Source organism: Diaphorina citri, unplaced genomic scaffold (assembly GCF_000475195.1).
Source record: "Diaphorina citri unplaced genomic scaffold, Diaci psyllid genome assembly version 1.1 scaffold3556, whole genome shotgun sequence".
Classification (NCBI taxonomy): Eukaryota; Metazoa; Arthropoda; class Insecta; order Hemiptera; family Psyllidae; genus Diaphorina; species Diaphorina citri.
This window is the reverse complement of record NW_007380956.1, coordinates 1214-20843: the sequence shown is the minus strand read 5'-3', so window position 1 is coordinate 20843 and position 19630 is coordinate 1214. Positions and strand designations below refer to the sequence as shown.

The 19630-nt window shown below is 39.7% G+C and overlaps 1 protein-coding gene across 1 annotated transcript in view; it reads left to right on the top strand.

Moving 5' to 3' along the window:
• Nucleotides 1-10406: 10406 nt before the first annotated feature.
• LOC108253829 (dopamine N-acetyltransferase-like) overlaps nt 10407-19630 on the top strand; it is a gene marked incomplete at its 5' end in the record, with an annotated part of 10016 nt that continues 792 nt past the window's right edge. The window contains one exon of the mRNA XM_017448496.2: nt 10407-10556. Within this exon, the coding sequence (XP_017303985.2) occupies nt 10407-10556 (150 nt within the window). The remainder of the gene's footprint in view (nt 10557-19630) is intronic.

Here is a 19630-nt window from a genome sequence, read left to right as displayed (position 1 = left end):
TATCAATATTGATGAGGTAGCTACCTCAAGGGCGATCAGGTGTAAGATGTCATCGACTTTTTCCGACAATTACCTATTGATATTGATTATTTATTGATTGATCTGTAATATTTTTCATGTCAATAAACGAAGAATAATGGCATTCCCATATAAAGCCGCGCACACACAGATACGTAAAGATACGTTCCGTCCACTTGCGTCTACCTTGGTCCATATTACACTTACCACCATCAGGCAGACCTGATCAGGTGTACCTGTCGTCAGGTCTACCTGATAGGATACAGTCTGTCTCCGTGCTGGATAAGAATTTTACTAACATCTTAGATCACAAAAGAAATATTTGAAAAACACTGAGAACGGATTTTTTTCGATAGGTTTGGGATGATATACATATATGCCATTTTAAAAATCATGTTGCTGTGGGACGTATTGTCTCTGTAGGGGTGAAAGGGTTAAGTTAATCTATTTAATTTAATCCGATAAAATAAAATAGAATAAACAATACTGGAATTGGAATCTGGATTTTAAACCAAATGTTAAACCGAAGGTTAACAAACAGATAAGGAGATCGGACAGATAATCTTAATGACAATTTGTAGAGCGTAAAGCACATTGTAGAGATAAATAATAATAGATCAAGTCAACATAAAATTAATGTAGGGTATTACAATGTAAGTAGGTATATGGGTATTTATGCAACAATAGGGCTTAAAGACCATTTTAATTTAGCTTTTTATAGGTCTTAAAATCGTCAGAATCCGTATTGTCTCTGTAGGGGTGAAAGGGTTAAGTTAATCTATTTAATTTAATCCGATAAAATAAAATAGAATAAACAATACTGGAATTGAAATCTGGATTTTAAACCAAATGTTAAACCGAAGGTTAACATACAGATAAGGAGATCGGGCAGATAATCTTAATGACAATTTGTAGAGCGTAGAGCACATTGTAGAGATAAATAATAATAGATCAAGTCAACATAAAATATTAATGTAGGGTATTACAATGTAAGTAGGTATATGGGTGGTTAGGAAACAATAGGGCTTAAAGACCATTTTATTTTAGCTTTATATAGGTCTTAAAATCGTCAGAATCTATCCTGATTCAAAACGATTGCGCGGCTTGGCGCTTCAAAAACGTACATAATTATGGCTTCTTCTTTCTTTTCGTCTTTTCTCGGGGTTAGCGTTTCTCGACAGCCTCTCAATCAGACCTGGGGTGATTCCTTTTGGGTTCAAATTTGGTTTTGGCAACAAAAATTGTACAGCGCACCTTTGGTTACAAAATGTCCTTCGCATCTTTGGATAAAAAAGAAACATCTCCAGAAAACAACATCACATCAGGGAACCCCTGCTCCATCTTCCAAGTTTTTAGCAAGGAAATTTCAGGCTGGTATCCTCCCCTGTTTACAGTCCCCCAGCTAGACTCGGAAATCGCCATAAGAAAAACATTAGAATGGTCGATTTGTAATTTTGTTATCGACTGAAACACAATGACATTGGGTATTGGGTATACATAAGTCAACTTAAAGCTTCAAGCTAACTTCGTTCAATTAATGGAGACGCCAGAACTCTTTTTATATGGTTTTTTATTTATTTCTTTTTCCACGCGAGTATTAGATGTAGGAGAACGAACATTATCTGTTTTGGATAAAGCTTCCCTCGAGCGGGAATCGCGTGGCCTAGCGCTTAAAAGGCAGGCGTGCTACCAACCAAGCTGAGTAGCCTGGCTTTACCAACTTTAGTGATGTATGTATATGGTCCATTCAAACTGCTGTCGACGAGCCGCTGCCGCTGATGGCCTAAATTTGTCTTTAGTTTGTCTGTATGCCTGCTTATTTGTTCTGCAATTCATTATCAAGAGAAAGACTTGTGCTACCCATTTCAGTCCAGGCAATCGCATAAGTAAAAGCATTTGATTATTATGTGTACACGACTTTGACTGTTTTGAGAGTTTGAGACCAACAATAGAACGAACCGTTGTGCCGTTTGTAAGGTTCTTTGTAATGTTGATTGTGGTCTTTGTAAGGTTTATTGTGTTTCTAATGGCTAGGAAACCCCTTATACCAAGGATAGTAATTCAATTTATACGTAGCATATGTCACGATATACGATAATGCATGGACGTTGAAGTAATAAAGCATTTAGTGGAGCAGTGAAAACCGAATTTGGTAGAGATGGTCTGCCAAGATACCGATTTCAAGACAAGACAAGACAAGAGCATTCGGTATTTAGCTTCCATGAAGGAGGAAGGAATTTTCAATTGTGTTAAGCATATTTATTGTAAATGCTTGTCACAAAAATATCGTTTCCCGATCATTACACCTAGATAAATTTTATGATTTGACTTGGACTCGAACCACCAACCTCCAGATCCAAAATCGGAACTGCACCTCTGAGGTTGGTATTGGCTTCCATAAAATCTAACTGAGCGGGGAATACTTCGGTGGTTAAGACGCTTGCCTGGTAAACCGGAGGGCGTGAGTTTGATCCCGGACGAAGTATGAAAATTAATTCTCAGTATTTATCTGAGCACTGGATCATACCTATAATGGAGCTCAGTTAGGTTTTATTGGATGGCTGCGGCATGGCGAATTTTATCCTGACAAATTACATTACATTGAAATGGCGGTCTTTCCTGACGAAATTCCTGTGTGCGGAGTCCAGTGTGTAGGATTATTACACCCAGGATTTTATCATGAACAAATAAGGTTCGTTTTCGGAACGACTGGGTTTCTCCTTTTCTGTCTTCTCTCTTCGCTTTCGGGACGATAAGACCTTAACAGTTACAGTTCCCTCTATCAAACTCTGGGTATAATAGATTCGTAGAAGCTTAACCCATCCTCTAGGGGCTGTTTTCCCCCCACACAGTCTCAGAGTGGGCTTTTATATGGGAATAACCTGAAAACTCTAGGGACGAAAAATAAATCGACTTGGCGCTGCGACGCACGACAGAGGGGCCGCCCTAGAAAGTTTAATTTACACGACATTACCAGGTTATACCTTCAAAATCGGACACATAAAAAACACGAATGTGTCATTGCTGCTATAAATAAAGCACTTACTGTATCTATTCTTGTACTTTGATCTGATTTCGCGTAGGTATGTATTCTATGTACGTACGTATCCCCAGTAGGTATGCACTATGTACGTACGTACTAAGGTTTTACTCTATCTATTCTTGTTGTTATTTTTTTCTGAATTTACATTGGTATGTGTACATACATACCTGCTAATCCTTCTCAGTACTTTTACTGTCTATTCTTAGCTACAACCAGCTTTACTAGAATGGAATATGGATACATATATGGATGGAATATGGATCTATGGACACATTTACATAAAAGATAATATGGATCTGAGAGGTACGTTATGTCCACACGCTGCTAACCCTTGGTGTGCTTAGAAGAGAGAAGTTCCCCCTATGAAATTTCTAAAAAAAGAAAACTAAACTAAAAGAAAAAGATGAAGAAGAAGAAGAAGGAGGAGGAGGAGGAGGAGGAGGAGAAGAAGAAAAAGAGAAGAAGAAGAAGAATTTTTTTTTAAAGAGGTTTGACAGAGGGAACTATGATGATGATGATGATGATGATGATGATGTTGATGATGATGATGATGATGATGATGATGATGTTGATGATGATGATGATGATGATGATGATGATGTTGATGATGATGATGATGATGATGATGATGATGTTGATGATGATGATGATGATGATGATGATGATGTTGATGATGATGATGATGATGATGATGATGATGTTGATGATGATGATGATGATGATGATGATGATGTTGATGATGATGATGATGATGATGATGATGATGTTGATGATGATGATGATGATGATGATGATGATGTTGATGATGATGATGATGATGATGATGATGATGTTGATGATGATGATGATGATGATGATGATGATGTTGATGATGATGATGATGATGATGATGATGATGTTGATGATGATGATGATGATGATGATGATGATGTTGATGATGATGATGATGATGATGATGATGATGTTGATGATGATGATGATGATGATGATGATGATGTTGATGATGATGATGATGATGATGATGATGATGTTGATGATGATGATGATGATGATGATGATGATGTTGATGATGATGATGATGATGATGATGATGATGTTGATGATGATGATGATGATGATGATGATGATGTTGATGATGATGATGATGATGATGATGATGATGTTGATGATGATGATGATGATGATGATGATGATGTTGATGATGATGATGATGATGATGATGATGATGTTGATGATGATGATGATGATGATGATGATGATGTTGATGATGATGATGATGATGATGATGATGATGTTGATGATGATGATGATGATGATGATGATGATGATGATGATGATGATGATGATGATGATGATGATGAAGAAGAAGAAGAAAAAAAAAATGAACAAAAAATTCTTGCTCTTACGTCAGACTGAAGTCAATTTTGTACAATCAGATAGGTATTTATTTCAGATAAAAGAGTTTTGGCGTCTCCACCAATGAAATAAAAGTGTTATGGCATCTCCACTAATTAACGATTATAATACGTACATAATGTATAATCGTGATATCATATTCAAGCAGCTTAATATCACATTAATAGCAACCTAGACTTGCACACTGGAGGTCCCGGGTTCGATTCTCGTCGGGGCCGAACTTTTTTCGGCTCTGTGCTTGCAGTTTGGGGTGTACTCAGCCTCGTAAGAGCTCTGAGTAGCCACAGAACCCTCTCCTTTCTGTCGTCGGAATGGCTCAATCAGCTTAATGTTTCTCTTAAACCTTTATCTGTTGTTTCTCTTAAACCTTTATCTGTTGTTTCTCTTAAACCTTTATCTGTTGTTTCTCTTAAACCTTTATCTGTTGTTTGGTTGTTTCTCTTAAACCTTTATTTGTTGTTTCTCTTAAACCTTTATTTGTTGTTTCTCTTAAACCTTTATTTGTTCTTTTTAATTTATTGAGCTGCATGTCCAGTGCCAGCAACACTTTGATTTATGTGTTTTGACCCTTCCAATCACATCAGGGTTATTAGTGAATAAATTATCAAATGATTTAGAACCTACATACCTACTTAGCTTTGTGCGATACAAGTAAAACCACGTACGTATTAAACCCTTACCCTTAGGGTTAGTTAACCCATTTGTGGCCAAAATGATTCTTCTCAAAAGAGTCTAAAGGAGTTTTTTTTTAGTTGAAAACTTCTGAAAAAGGCAACTCGCCAAAGGTTGTATATGGCTTTCTCCTATCCTGTCTTCCTTCTCTCTTCGATTTCGGGACGATGGGACCATGGCAGTTACAGTTCCCTCTGTCAAACCTCTTAAAAAAAAAAAGGACTGTACTGCACTGATAACCCATCAAAATTTGCTTTTGTCCGCCATTACACAATTTTTTCTCGCGTACCCCCGGAAGGTCTCTCACGTACCCCTAGGGTACGCGTACCACAGATTGGGAACCTCTGCTTTAGATAAACGAAAATTTGCTTTTGTCCGCCATTACACAATTTTTTCTCGCGTACCCCCGGAAGGTCTCTCACGTACCCCTAGGGTACGCGTACCACAGTTTGGGAACCTCTGCTTTAGATAAACATTTATAACGATGATCGTTCAACAAAAATCGTTATGGAATGTAAACCTGTGTCCACACATCTACGCCGTTCATCGATCGTCGAGGTGAATCAAGAAAAACTTGGCAATGAGAAAATTTCCGTTGTGTTCCCTAAGGATTTACTATCAAACAATGTGTTCATGTGTTACATTTACACTGTTGTAATTTTCTGATGAAATTTACCAATTTAAATCTATTAGATAAACGTCTCTGCCTTTGGGCAATGAACCGGATTCGACAAAAATTTTCCTGGTAGACTTTAGATAAAATCTTTGCCCGCTAGTAATGAAATGAGGTGTTTGGCTTGTAATCTTAAATTACTATGTTTTTCTGTGGTTGATTCTCAAAATAAAAAATATGTTTACATGCCATAGTATTGTAAAAAAAAAATGAAACCAGTCACCAGTCAGTTCGACTGTTCGACCAATTCTTCCTATCACCCAAAATAACCGCTGACGCCCCCCTCTGATAATGGACCAGTCAATAATTGGATTTTTTCGACCATTTTTTCCTTATAGACACACCCGCCCTGTTTGGTCCTTTTGACCTTTTTATCTGGGTGTTTACTTTCCGTCGTTCAAGTTATAAATTTAATTCTTGCAGACAACAGCAATTTTTATTTCGTTAGACAATAAATAAAATGGGGGATGCATTGCCTGCTTCCTATTCCTGCACCATAAGGAAAAAATGGAATAATAATGCCAAGGAAAATTTATTAAAAAATAAATTAATTATAATACCTACTCGTAGATAGTAGGTAAATTATGTTTTAAATTTTGGTGATTAATTATCATGATACATCAAATATTTTGGTGGAGTACATTTATACAGGGTGGCGCAGAAGTAACCTGATAAAGTTAAAATTGAATAACTTTTTTTGTGATGAATATTTTTTTCTACTGTCTTCAGATTATTGTAAAGAACCCTTGGGGAATTAATTCACCGTGGAAAATTTTGATACGCTACAAAGAACTAAACTCGTAAAATTTCATTTTCAAAATCGACAGTCAATTAGAAATGGTTGAAAATCGGATAATTTCTCGAAATAGCGAATTTCCGTGGCCTGCAAACTCTCCCGAAATGTCCGCCCAGACTTTTTTTTCTGAGCTTACCTCAAAGAAAGAGTGTATGTCAACAAACCTAAGACTCCCCAAGAGCTGAAGAACAACATTCGAGAAGTTCAAGCCCTAGAACCAAGCATTTTGAGCGAAAATGTGCGAAAAAGCCCGAATGTGCGACATTGAAAATATGGACAGCACCCCCGGGGGGGGGGGGGTTGATGGTCTCAGTCCAAGATTGCTTGGCCCGTCCCGAACCACAGTCAGCCATCATTTGATAATGAATAATAGAGAGCCTCTGTGGTGTAGAGCTTCTTCTTTCTTTTTTTCGTCTTCCTTTTTCTTCTTCTTATTCTTCCTCCTCCTAGTTTTATATACTAGACTGGCTGTAAACTAACTTTTGAACACCCTATAAAGCTCAGACGATCAAGAATCATCAATGCCTCCAGGACACCAGACAAAGTTGATTTTGTGTTTTATATTTCGAACATTCCTGGTTTCCTGGTAGACAAATCATGCTAACCGGTTAATTGTTGAGACAGTCGATGGATTTTTCGAACGAATTTTCCTTGTTGACCTAAGATAAATCTCTCTGAAGTCTCTGCCCTTTGATAATGGATTGATTCGATTTTCCGTCGAATTTTTTCTGGTAAACTTTAGATCAGCGGTTCTCAACCTTATTTCGCCGCGTACCCCTTGGGTACCCGGATTTAATCTCACGTACCCCCGCCACCATCATAATGAGTACCGGGTATCCATACCTAGACAGACGATCAAGAATCATCAATGCCTCCAGGACACCAGACAAAGTTGATTTTGTGTTTTATATTTCGAACATTCCTGGTTTCCTGGTACACAAATCATGCTAACCGGTTAATTGTTGAGACAGTCGATGGATTTTTCGAACGAATTTTCCTTGTTGACCTAAGCCATTTCACACTGAGCGAATTTTTACCGCGCGGATTCCGCTCTCGCGGTTTTTTTTTTCCGCCTAGTCAATGAGTGTTTAATGAGTCCTTTCACACACAGCGGTATTCTATAGTGAAATCCGCGCGTTTTCCCTGCGGATCCGCTGGACGTCCGCAGAAATTTAGACCCGCGATCGCGGTTTTTTCCCGCTGCAGTAGTAGTCATATGAGAAGTGTTGTGATGTAAGGAATATTGATAATAATTTTTAATTTCTTGAAGTGTTACCTAAGTAAATGTAAATTGTTTTTATACCGCTGTGTGTGAAAGAAATCGCGGATTTTGGAGGCGGTAAAAATCCGCGCGGTAAAAATCCGCTCAGTGTGAAATGAGCCTAAGATAAAGCTCTCTGAAGTCTCTGCCCTTTGATAATGGATTGATTCGATTTTCCGTCGAATTATTCCTGGTAAACTTTAGATCAGCGGTTGTCAACCTTTTTCGCCGCGTACCCCTTGGGTACCCGGATTTAATCTCACGTGCCCCCGCCACCATCATAATGAGTACCGGGTACCCATACCTAGGTTGATGTGTACTGACTAGGACACATACTACTGAGTTTTAAACACACTCAGCAACCAGCAACTTTTGAAAAAAATCAGTACCTACCTTAGTCAAAATTCAGGACTTTTCTGGACTGTACTGCGCCAGCCTAGTTAGCTTAGTTGGTGGTGCGTCTGCCTTGTGAGCGCTGGGCCGCGGGTTCGATTCCCGCCCAAGCGGGTTTTATCTAGTCAAAATTCAGGACTTTTCTGGACTGTACTGCGCCAGCCTAGTTAGCTTAGTTGGTGGTGCGTCTGCCTTGTGAGCGCTGGGCCGCAGGTTCGATTCCCGCCCGGGGCGGATTTTATCCTGATGGGATAATGTTCGTTCTCGGAACGGTTGGCTTTCTCCTATCCTGTCTTCCTTCTCTCTTCGATTTCGGGACGATGGGACCATGGCGGTTACAGTTCCCTCTGTCAAACCTCTTTTTTTTTAAAAAAAAAGACTGTACTGCACTGGTAACCCATCAAAATTTGCTTTTGTCCGCCATTACACAATTTTTTCTCGCGTACCCCTAGGTTACGCGTGCCACAGATTGGGAACCTCTGCTTTAGATAAACATCTCTGCCTTTGGGCAATGAACCGGATTCGACAAAATTTTCCTGGTAGACTTTAGATAAAATCTTTGCCCGCTAGTAATGAAACCAGTCAGTTCGACTGTTCGACCAATTCTTCCCATCACCCAAAATAACCGCCGACGCCCCCCTCTGATAATGGACCAGTCAATTGGATTTTTTCGACAATTTTTTCCTGGACCATAAGGAAAAAATGGAATAATAATATCAAGGAAAATTTATTAAAAAATAAAATAACAATAATACTCGTAGATAGTAGGTAAATTATGTTTTAAATTTTGATGAACTCGTAAAATTTCATTTTTAAAATTGACAGTCAATTAGAAATGGTTAAAAATCGGATAAGTTCTCGAAATAGCGAATTTCCGTGGCCTGCAAACTCCCCCGAAATGTCCGCCCAGACTTTTTTTTTCTGAGCTTACCTCAAAGAAAGAGTGTATGTCAACAGACAAGACTCCCCAAGAGCTGAAGAACAACGTTCGAGAAGTTCAAGCCCTAGAACCAAACATTTTGAGCGAAAATGTGCGAAAAAGCCCGAATGTGCGACATTGAATATGGACAGCATTTTCACAACCTTATTTTTCATGAGTAGTATAGAAAAAAATTCCCCAACTCTCTAGAATCATTTCATACAATAAAAGTTGTAAAATGAGAAGAATTTTATTATAAAATAAAATTATAACAGAAAAACTTCTTATTGTGTTTCAAAATTCTTATTTTTTTTATTATTAGTACCTATAATTAGTGTAACATACCGACGTTGTATACATTCATGTTTGAATTTTATGTACAATAAAAACGAGAGAGAGAGAGAGAGAGAGAGAGAGAGGAATTTTAGAGATAACTCACCCAAGGTATCTCTATCATTGAGGTATTTCAATCAACTATCACCAAGATCTTTATCTTAATCAGTAATCACTCATCAAAACAGTCATAACTTTATAATAGGTAAGACCATACATTTTGTTTTTGTATTTTATTAAAGGGTGCTAATATGTACAAACATTGAATTAGAATAAGACTTATTATTATTATTATTATTATTATTATTATTAATTCACAAGATATACCGTGTGGAGGAAGATTCAAATCAATCGCCTCCCAGTCGTAGCACGTCTGCTTTGTAAGCGCTAGGTCGCGGGTTCAATTCCTGCCCGGGGCGACTTTATCCTAAACAGATAAGGTTCGTTCTCGGAACGGCTGGATTTCTCCTATCCTGTCTTCCTTCTCTCTTCGATTTCGGGACGATAAGACCTCCGTAATCTCCATAGTCAGAGTTCCCTTTGTAAAATCGTCGATTTAAAAATTAGACCTTACTTCGTTCGATCGACTATTAACTTAACCCCTTGTGTCTGCTTGCAGGTCTGTCCTTGGCGGCTGTCAGTCTAGCACGTCTGCTTTGTAAGCGCTAGGTCGCGGGTTCAATTCCTGCCCGGGGCGACTTTATCCTAAACAGGATAAGGTTCGTTCTCGGAACGGCTGGATTTCTCCTATCCTGTCTTCCTTCTCTCTTCGATTTCGGGACGATAAGACGTCCGTAATCTCCGTAGTCCGAGTTCCGTTTGTAAAATCGTCGATTTAAAAATTAGACCTTACTTCGTTCGATCGACTATTAAATTAACCCCTTGTGTCTGCTTGCAGGTCTGTCCTTGGCGGCTGTTAACGAGCGACAGGAGATCGTTGGCGTGTGTATCAATACCATCAACTATCGGCGGGAATCGAGCACCGGACCTCCTGAATCTGGGGAAGATGAGTGTGCCCACCCAAAATTCAAGGTAGGTAGGTAGGTAATGGAGGTTTACTTCAAATGAAGAATTTTTATTAAATTTTGCATACCTACCTACCTAATTAGGTGTACAAAAAATGTACATACCTACATATTAGGGTTAAGTATATTTTGGAAGTAAGATCATTTAATTTTTGGTCTGAATTTCAATATGACCCATTAGTAGGACCTATTTGAAGCACAAATCACCAATCGATATGGATTTCTCATCTTTTGTGTTTCCCCCCCCCCCCCCAACGGGGGCGGGAGAACATGAAAAATGAAATTTGAATAGGCAATAACTCCGGCCCTGGTTGGTCGGATTGAGCTCAAACTTGTACCAAATTACTACGTTCTTAAGACCTTTGACATGATGTCTCACATGTTGTAGAGAGTTTTTATTTAAGACGAAACTGGATTGCCGTCCACTTCGCTCTCGGAATCGCCTCTGTAAGTTCATCCCCGAGGCATGGCGCAAACTGTTTGGGAAAAAGCATGGACGAACTTGTAGTGTATCAAGACTAAAAACATAAACGGAACACACAAGATATTAGGCGAGCAGGAAAAGTTTTCTCTCCCGCGATCTCTGCACTCTGTGTATTTTCTTATGGTGATTTTAGCGATCAAAAATTGATCATATCTCAGATCGGTTTTTAGATTTTTCGCAAAATCCTTTGCTGTTTATTGCACCACCTAGACATATAAAGTGAATATTCTACCCAAATTTCGAGCTTTCCTAGTGTTGTGGTTCTAGATTTAAGAGCGATCAGTGTGTGAACTTGTGAATTGTGAATGAGTGAATGGATCTCGTTTCCTTATAATATAAAGATTTAAAAGTTGGCCCGCTCTGGGGGACGACCCTGAAAAAGTCTCTTGTACTTTTTATCCACTGTCTATAAAAAAACTAGTGGGTAAATATATAGCTGCGATTTATAAAAATGTTTCAGGTTTTAAATTCATCAATTTAAAAATTCAAGGTGGGTGGGGGAGAGGGGGCTGTTGGACTTAATGAACACACTGAAATTAATTTACTTACCACTTATTGTTTCTCTTGAAGATCATCCTGAAGTTCCTCAAAGATGCTGCTGGACAAGAAGATCGACCATCTTTCTCCCAAGTTCAATTGCATTCAACAAGTATTTGGACATCAGGCATTTTGTCCACAGATAGCGCTGTATCCGGGCCAGGGCCATTGCTAAGAAGCTGTTCTACGAGCTTCTATGTAAGTTTTTCTAGTCATTTTACCTGGACTAATTTTTTGTAATTTTTGTAAATTCTTTTTTTGACTGGTGTTAGTAATTTTTCTTTATATAATTTGTATGTTTATTTGTAGATTTTCGTTTAAAAAAGAGTTTTGATTAGAGGGCTGGATGCTCTCCCACATATTTGTTGGAGTTCTGGCCTTATGAAAAAGGAGAAACAATGGAAGCTCAAGAGGGTGGGGTGGGCGTTCTCGCCTTTCCTCCTGAATACGGGCCTGATTAATTTTAAAAAAAAAAAAAAAAAAAAAAAAAAAAAAAAGAAAAAAAAACAAAGTTTTCGAAACTTCTTGGAAGTGTACTTTTACTCGTTATCTCAATTGCATTTTTGTACAACCTACTTCTTTATGCTTCAATTGTTTTTGAAAGGTATACCTTCATCGTATTTCTCTGTTTTCTTCGATAAGTTTGTCATTTTTTGTCATTTCATGTTTTGTTCTCTCCTAAAAAAATTACGAATTTTTTTCGAGAGAGGTATGCATTATTGGAATGATGTTTGACAACATTGTCTGTATGTCTTGTCTATGTTGACAACATTGTCTGACAACATCTATTGTCTGTATGATTTACGATCTAGTTTTTATCGCTTGCGGTCCTTGCGGAGATCATGTTGGTAGTTGGTGCTGTTTTTATTTCTAAGAATAAGAAGAAGGAAAGGGAGGAAGCAGAAAAAGAAGATGAAGAAGAAGAAGAAAAAGAATTCTGATGTCTCATTATTTTGAGAAGCATCTAGATTTAGTTAGTTTTTTCAGTAAGTTTGAAAAAAAAAAAAAAAAAAAAAAAGTAAAAAGCTAAAGGAAACCCAAATACCAGTTTGGTTATTTAGAGCGAAAAATATTCGTCTAGTTTTTCCCTATACCGTGTGTCCTAGAACAGGGATTTCTAACTTCCATGTGGTTATGTATGCGGCTATGCGGGCCACATGATACATTGGGAGGTACTTTGCGGGCCACATATGAACATAGCTATGTGGCTCGCAGGCGCAATTTTTCAAAAAGTATTCGAAGTTTTTGCTTTTTTTTACAATTAGGTTAAGCTTTGTACAAAACTCAAAAAGCTTCGCGGGCCACGAAAATGGTCTGGCGGGCCGCTAGTTGGAAACCCCTGTCCTAGAAGTTCTGTAACACCCTTTATCCTAGTAGCAGATTATGGCCATGCTCTGCACGGAAAATTGATCATAACTCGAGATCGGTTTAGATACCGGCAAAATCCTCTCTTAGGTCACACCTAGACCATATTAGGACTATTCCTACCGAATTTCAGCTATCTAGGTGTTGTGGTTCTGGAGATAGAGCGATCAATGTGTGAATGAATGAGTGACTGAATCTCGCTTTGCGATTTTCATCCTCTCCGGTTTACAAAGGTTATCTAATACCCAGCCTAGCGGGAGCGTATGCCGTGACGTCAAACTTCACGATTTACCGGTATTTTTTAAATCGATTTATCTCGGTATCTAGAAGCCATGGCCATGCTCTGCACGGAAAATTGATCATAACTCGAGATCGGTTTAGATACCGGCAAAATCCTCTCTTAGGTCACACCTAGACCATAAAAGGAATATTCCTACCAAATTTCAGCTATCTAGGTGTTGTGGTTCTGGAGATAGAGCGATCAGTGTGTGAATGAATGAGTGACTGAATCTCGCTTTGCGATTTTCATCCTCTCCGGTTTACTAAGGTTATCTAATGCCCAGCCTAGTTAGCTTGGTTGGTAGTGCGTCTGCCTTGTACGTGTTAGGCCGCGGGTTCGATTCCCGCCATTGGCGGATTTTATCCTTGACGGATAATTTTCGATATTGGAGAGGCTGGCTTTCCTATCCTGTCCTCCTGTCTTCGATTTTGGGACAGACTTCTGTTGTTACAGTTCATTCTATCGAACCTCTTCAAAGCGCCCTTGACTAACGTTACCCAAGGTCTCAGGACGGGTGGTTTCCTTACTTTTTTTTAAAAAAAAAAAAAAAAAAAAAAAAGAGTTCCAACCTTAACCTTGGAAGAGAAGAATCCGTTAGAGAGAGAGAGAGGAATTTTAGAGACAACTCACCCAAGGTATCTCTACCATTGAGGTATCTCAATCAACTATCACCAAGATCTTTATATTAATCAGTAATCACTCATCAAAACAGTCAGAACTTCATAATAAGACCATACCTACATTTTGTTTTTGTATTTTATTAAAGGGTGCTAATATGTACTACTACCAGCTAGGCGTGTTCTCTAGGATTCTACTCTAGGTTTGCGTAGCTGCACGTTCGGACACCAGAGTCGATCTCTGGTTGTGGGCAAAGAGAAAAAGAAAAATTCCGTTGGTCCTCATTTTTCCTGCTCTATGACTTTGAAACATCACCCAAGTAAGCGCAACTGATCTATTGTGACTCTGGATGGCTAGTTAGCTACCAGCTAGGCGTGTTCTCTAGGATTCTACTCTAGGTTTGCGCAGCTGCACGTTCGGACACCAGAGTCGATCTCTGGTTGTGGGCACACCTTAAGATCGATCGATCTTGTAAAAGCGATTGTCGTATCCTTTGACAGTCATTCGATCCGACAGTCATTTAATCCGACAGCCATTAGACAATCACGACAAGAGGTAGTGGTATAACTGGTATTAGTGTTACTACTATTACTAGTGTTATTAGTGTGTTTAAGTGTTTCTAGTTGTAATTACATTAAACCATAGTTTGACCTTTCGCGTTTAGTGTTACTATTACTAGTGTTATTAGTGTGTTTAAGTGTTTCTAGTGGTAATTACATTAAACCATAGTTTGACCTTTCACGTGGTACCGTGTGTTAAAGTCTCCTACACACGGGAAGCCCTTTTTTCAGTTTGGTTGTAGTCCATTGTCCTTAGACCAGCTACACACTATCAGGTAGACCTGACAGGTACTCCAGGTCCGCCTGATACCTAATGAGCAAACACACTATCAGGCAGAGCTGACAGGGACAGCCATTAGACAATCACGACAAGAGGTAGTGGTATAACTGGTATTAGTGTTACTACTATTACTAGTGTTATTAGTGTGTTTAAGTCTTTCTAGTGGTAATTACATTAAACATTAAACCATAGTTTGACCTTTCACGTGGTAGCGTGTGTTAAAGTCTCCCACACACGGGAAGCCCTTTTTTCAGTTTGGTTGTGGTCCATTGTCCTTAGACCAGCCACACACTATCAGGTAGACCTGACAGGTACTCCAGGTCCGCCTGATACCTAATGAGCAAACACACTATCAGGCAGACCTGACAGGCGGACCTGATCAGGTCTATCTGATATAGTGAGTGGATGGCCTCAGACTTTTGGACTAGCCATGTATAGGGGCCTTTAGGAAACCGCTTTTGGTCCATTCGGTTGGCCAGGATCCGGTTTTGTAGACACCTTGTACCTGGTTAACTGGTATAGTGTTACTACTATTACTAGTGTTATTAGTGTGTTTAAGTGTTTCTAGTGGTAATTACATTAAACCATAGTTTGACCTTTCACGTGGTAGCGTGTGTTAAAGTCTCCCACACACAGGAAGCCCTTTTTTCAGTTTGGTTGTAGTCCATTGTCCTTAGACCAGCCCCACACTATCAGGTAGACCTGACAGGTACTCCAGGTCCGCCTGATACCTAATGAACAAACACACTATCAGGCAGACCTGACAGGCGGACCTTAAAACTTGTAAACATACCAATATTAACCCTCGGTCACCAGGGGTCAAGTAAACCTGAAAAGTTTAAGGTGTGCGCTAATTTTGTCCAGGAGCATAGTTAGTGGATGGCCTCAGACTTTTGGACTAGCCATGTATAGGGGCCTTTAGAAAACCGCTTTTGGTCCATTCGGTTGGCCAGGATCCGGTTTCGTAGACACCTTGTACCTGGTTACCTGGTATAGGTAATACCTATAATACCTTCATTTTATCATCAATTAGTTAATTTCAATAAGATTATTAAATTTAAATAAATCGATCAGCGTGTTGCGAGAGAGTACACAATCATGTCAAAAGAGTTTGCTCGGGCACTGTGCCTAATCTATCGAATTAAATCAAATCAATTCATATATTATTTTTTTTTTAAGGATTGACAGAGGGAACTCGGAACGGCTGGCTCTCTCCTATCATGTTTTCCTTCTCTGTTCGATTTCGGGACCATAAGACCGTAGCAGTTAGAGTTTCCTCTATCAAACCTCTAAAAAAATAGCACTACTAAAAACCCATGTTAATTTTTTCCAATTACAAAGTAACAAGAGTACAAAGTAACAAGTGACAAGAGGCCCTAGACCTTAAATTTAATAATCATTAATTTAAAATACTCATTTCATTAGCGTATAGGTAAACTTGTAATTTGATTTCTATTTTATTTAATTTTTTATTTTTCATTTTTGTATGCTTTTTTTTCCTTCATTTATCGTCCCTGTATTACTGCAAAGGTCTTTAGTGATTTTCCAGCCCCCTTTTTTAGTAAGTTTGATAGGGGAACCTGTAATAACGAAGATCTAATCGCCAAGAAAGACAGGAGAAACCTCTATCTTTTAGTGAGTACCAACTTCAAGAATTGACAGCAACATACACAATGATATGACCTATGTAGGTACCTACATATGTAGGTACCTGCCTATGTAGGTACCTATCTACCTACCTATCTTATTTATACTGCTCACATAGGACTGAAAAGTCCCTTTACTCCAGCAGTAGGCTACTACTATTATTGTGGTCAAATTATATTGAGGATAAAATTCCATACCTCGGCTGGGATTGAACCCACGCCCTCCAGTTTACCAGGCGAGCGTCTTGACCACTACACCACCGAGGCAGGTTATGTACAGTAGAACTATGATAATTTAATGGGTAAACTTGCAGTCTAAAGTTCAACATGGAATTGTAATTACATGGGCGTGGTTAGCTAATTAACTTTTTTTCCTTCTAATGTCTCATTTGTAAATTAATTTTAATTGTTTCTCTCTACAATAGTCTACATAAATTTATTTATTATCATTATTACTTTTCCAAGTTGACACCTCTGTCTGGAGAAAGGGCGATCGATCATTTAGCAATCGCGTGCTACTGGCTTTTCCCGGCCCTAATATTTTTTCCCCTTATTACTTTCCTTATCCTATAGGAAGGAAAGTAATGTAATCGGGTCAAATTTTCGATGGTCAGATTTTAGTGCCAAAACATGTTTTGAGGTCCCTAGAGCCTAAATCCAAAGTTTCAGCCATTAATCCGTGTGTGTGTGTGTGTGTGTCTGTCTGTAAACAAAATATCTCGAGACCGGTAAGAGCTAGAGACTTGAAATTTGGTATGTAGCTGTCAAATGTGACAAGGGTGTGACACGAAACTTTTGGTTAAGACCGGTGCAACGGTTGGCGGCATTTTACCGCTTTTTGGCGGTTTTCGGTGTAATTTAACAATATATCAGGAACGGTACGAGCTAGAGACCTGAAATTTGGTATGTGGTTCACAAATGTGACAAAGATGCAACTCAAAACGGTTGGATGAGATAGGTGTTGCTGTTGGCGGTATTTTGACCACTTTTTGGCGGTTTTTGACCGTTTTTTTGGTTGTTTTCAGCTATACCGACTAAACGGTTAGAGATATTGTAAAAGTTTGACTATAAGAACAAGAACACCCAAAATAAGCATCATTCAATAGGAAGAGGAAAGTCATGTGATGTTCACACCAGATTTTTTTTAATGAGTGTTTCACCACAGTTTTTATCTCGCAGTAATGAAACCAATTGTTGCATTAGACTCGTGTGGTCTGTGTAGCATGCCTCTCATCAGATATGGGCGAGAAGGGACACAATACTTCCCATTTAGGCTGGGTGAGGTTAAAGTGAGGGTAGTTTGTCGTCGAATAAAAGAAGGGTAAAACCCCGGTTTTAAACTTTAGCAGTTATACAGGGACGTTAAAAACTGGAACGTGAACGGATAGTGGAAATCGGGCATGTCCGCCAATTACGCTCAGATGGTCTGACAGACCCAGGCCTCAAGCTTTTTCCGTCACACACATTCTGACGGTCTAACAGAGGGTATTTCAGACGGTCTGACAGACCCAAGTCTCAAGCATTTTCCGTCACACACATTCTGACGGTCTAACAGAGGGTATTTCAGACGGTCTGACAGACCCAAGTCTCAAGCATTTTCCGTCACACACATTCTGACGGTCTAACAGAGGGTATTTCAGACGGTCTGACAGACCCAAGTCTCAAGCATTTTCCGTCACACACATTCTGACGGTCTAACAGAGGGTATTTCAGACGGTCTGACAGACCCAAGTCTCAAGCATTTTCCGTCACACACATTCTGACGGTCTAACAGAGGGTATTTCAGACGGTCTGACAGACCCAAGTCTCAAGCATTTTCCGTCACACACATTCTGACGGTCTAACAGAGGGTATTTCAGACGGTCTGACAGACCCAAGTCTCAAGCATTTTCCGTCACACACATTCTGACGGTCTAACAGAGGGTATTTCAGACGGTCTGACAGACCCAAGTCTCAAGCATTTTCCGTCACACACATTCTGACGGTCTAACAGAGGGTATTTCAGACGGTCTGACAGACCCAAGTCTCAAGCATTTTCCGTCACACACATTCTGACGGTCTAACAGAGGGTATTTCAGACGGTCTGACAGACCCAAGTCTCAAGCATTTTCCGTCACACACATTCTGACGGTCTAACAGAGGGTATTTCAGACGGTCTGACAGACCCAAGTCTCAAGCATTTTCCGTCACACACATTCTGACGGTCTAACAGAGGGTATTTCAGACGGTCTGACAGACCCAAGTCTCAAGCATTTTCCGTCACACACATTCTGACGGTCTAACAGAGGGTATTTCAGACGGTCTGACAGACCCAAGTCTCAAGCATTTTCCGTCACACACATTCTGACGGTCTAACAGAGGGTATTTCAGACGGTCTGACAGACCCAAGTCTCAAGCATTTTCCGTCACACACATTCTGACGGTCTAACAGAGGGTATTTCAGACGGTCTGACAGACCCAAGTCTCAAGCATTTTCCGTCACACACATTCTGACGGTCTAACAGAGGGTATTTCAGACGGTCTGACAGACCCAAGTCTCAAGCATTTTCCGTCACACACATTCTGACGGTCTAACAGAGGGTATTTCAGACGGTCTGACAGACCCAAGTCTCAAGCATTTTCCGTCACACACATTCTGACGGTCTAACAGAGGGTATTTCAGACGGTCTGACAGACCCAAGTCTCAAGCATTTTCCGTCACACACATTCTGACGGTCTAACAGAGGGTATTTCAGACGGTCTGACAGACCCAAGTCTCAAGCATTTTCCGTCACACACATTCTGACGGTCTAACAGAGGGTATTTCAGACGGTCTGACAGACCCAAGTCTCAAGCATTTTCCGTCACACACATTCTGACGGTCTAACAGAGGGTATTTCAGACGGTCTGACAGACCCAAGTCTCAAGCATTTTCCGTCACACACATTCTGACGGTCTAACAGAGGGTATTTCAGACGGTCTGACAGACCCAAGTCTCAAGCATTTTCCGTCACACACATTCTGACGGTCTAACAGAGGGTATTTCAGACGGTCTGACAGACCCAAGTCTCAAGCATTTTCCGTCACACACATTCTGACGGTCTAACAGAGGGTATTTCAGACGGTCTGACAGACCCAAGTCTCAAGCATTTTCCGTCACACACATTCTGACGGTCTAACAGAGGGTATTTCAGACGGTCTGACAGACCCAAGTCTCAAGCATTTTCCGTCACACACATTCTGACGGTCTAACAGAGGGTATTTCAGACGGTCTGACAGACCCAAGTCTCAAGCATTTGTTGAGGGATATCCCTACCTAGGTTCTTTTTTTT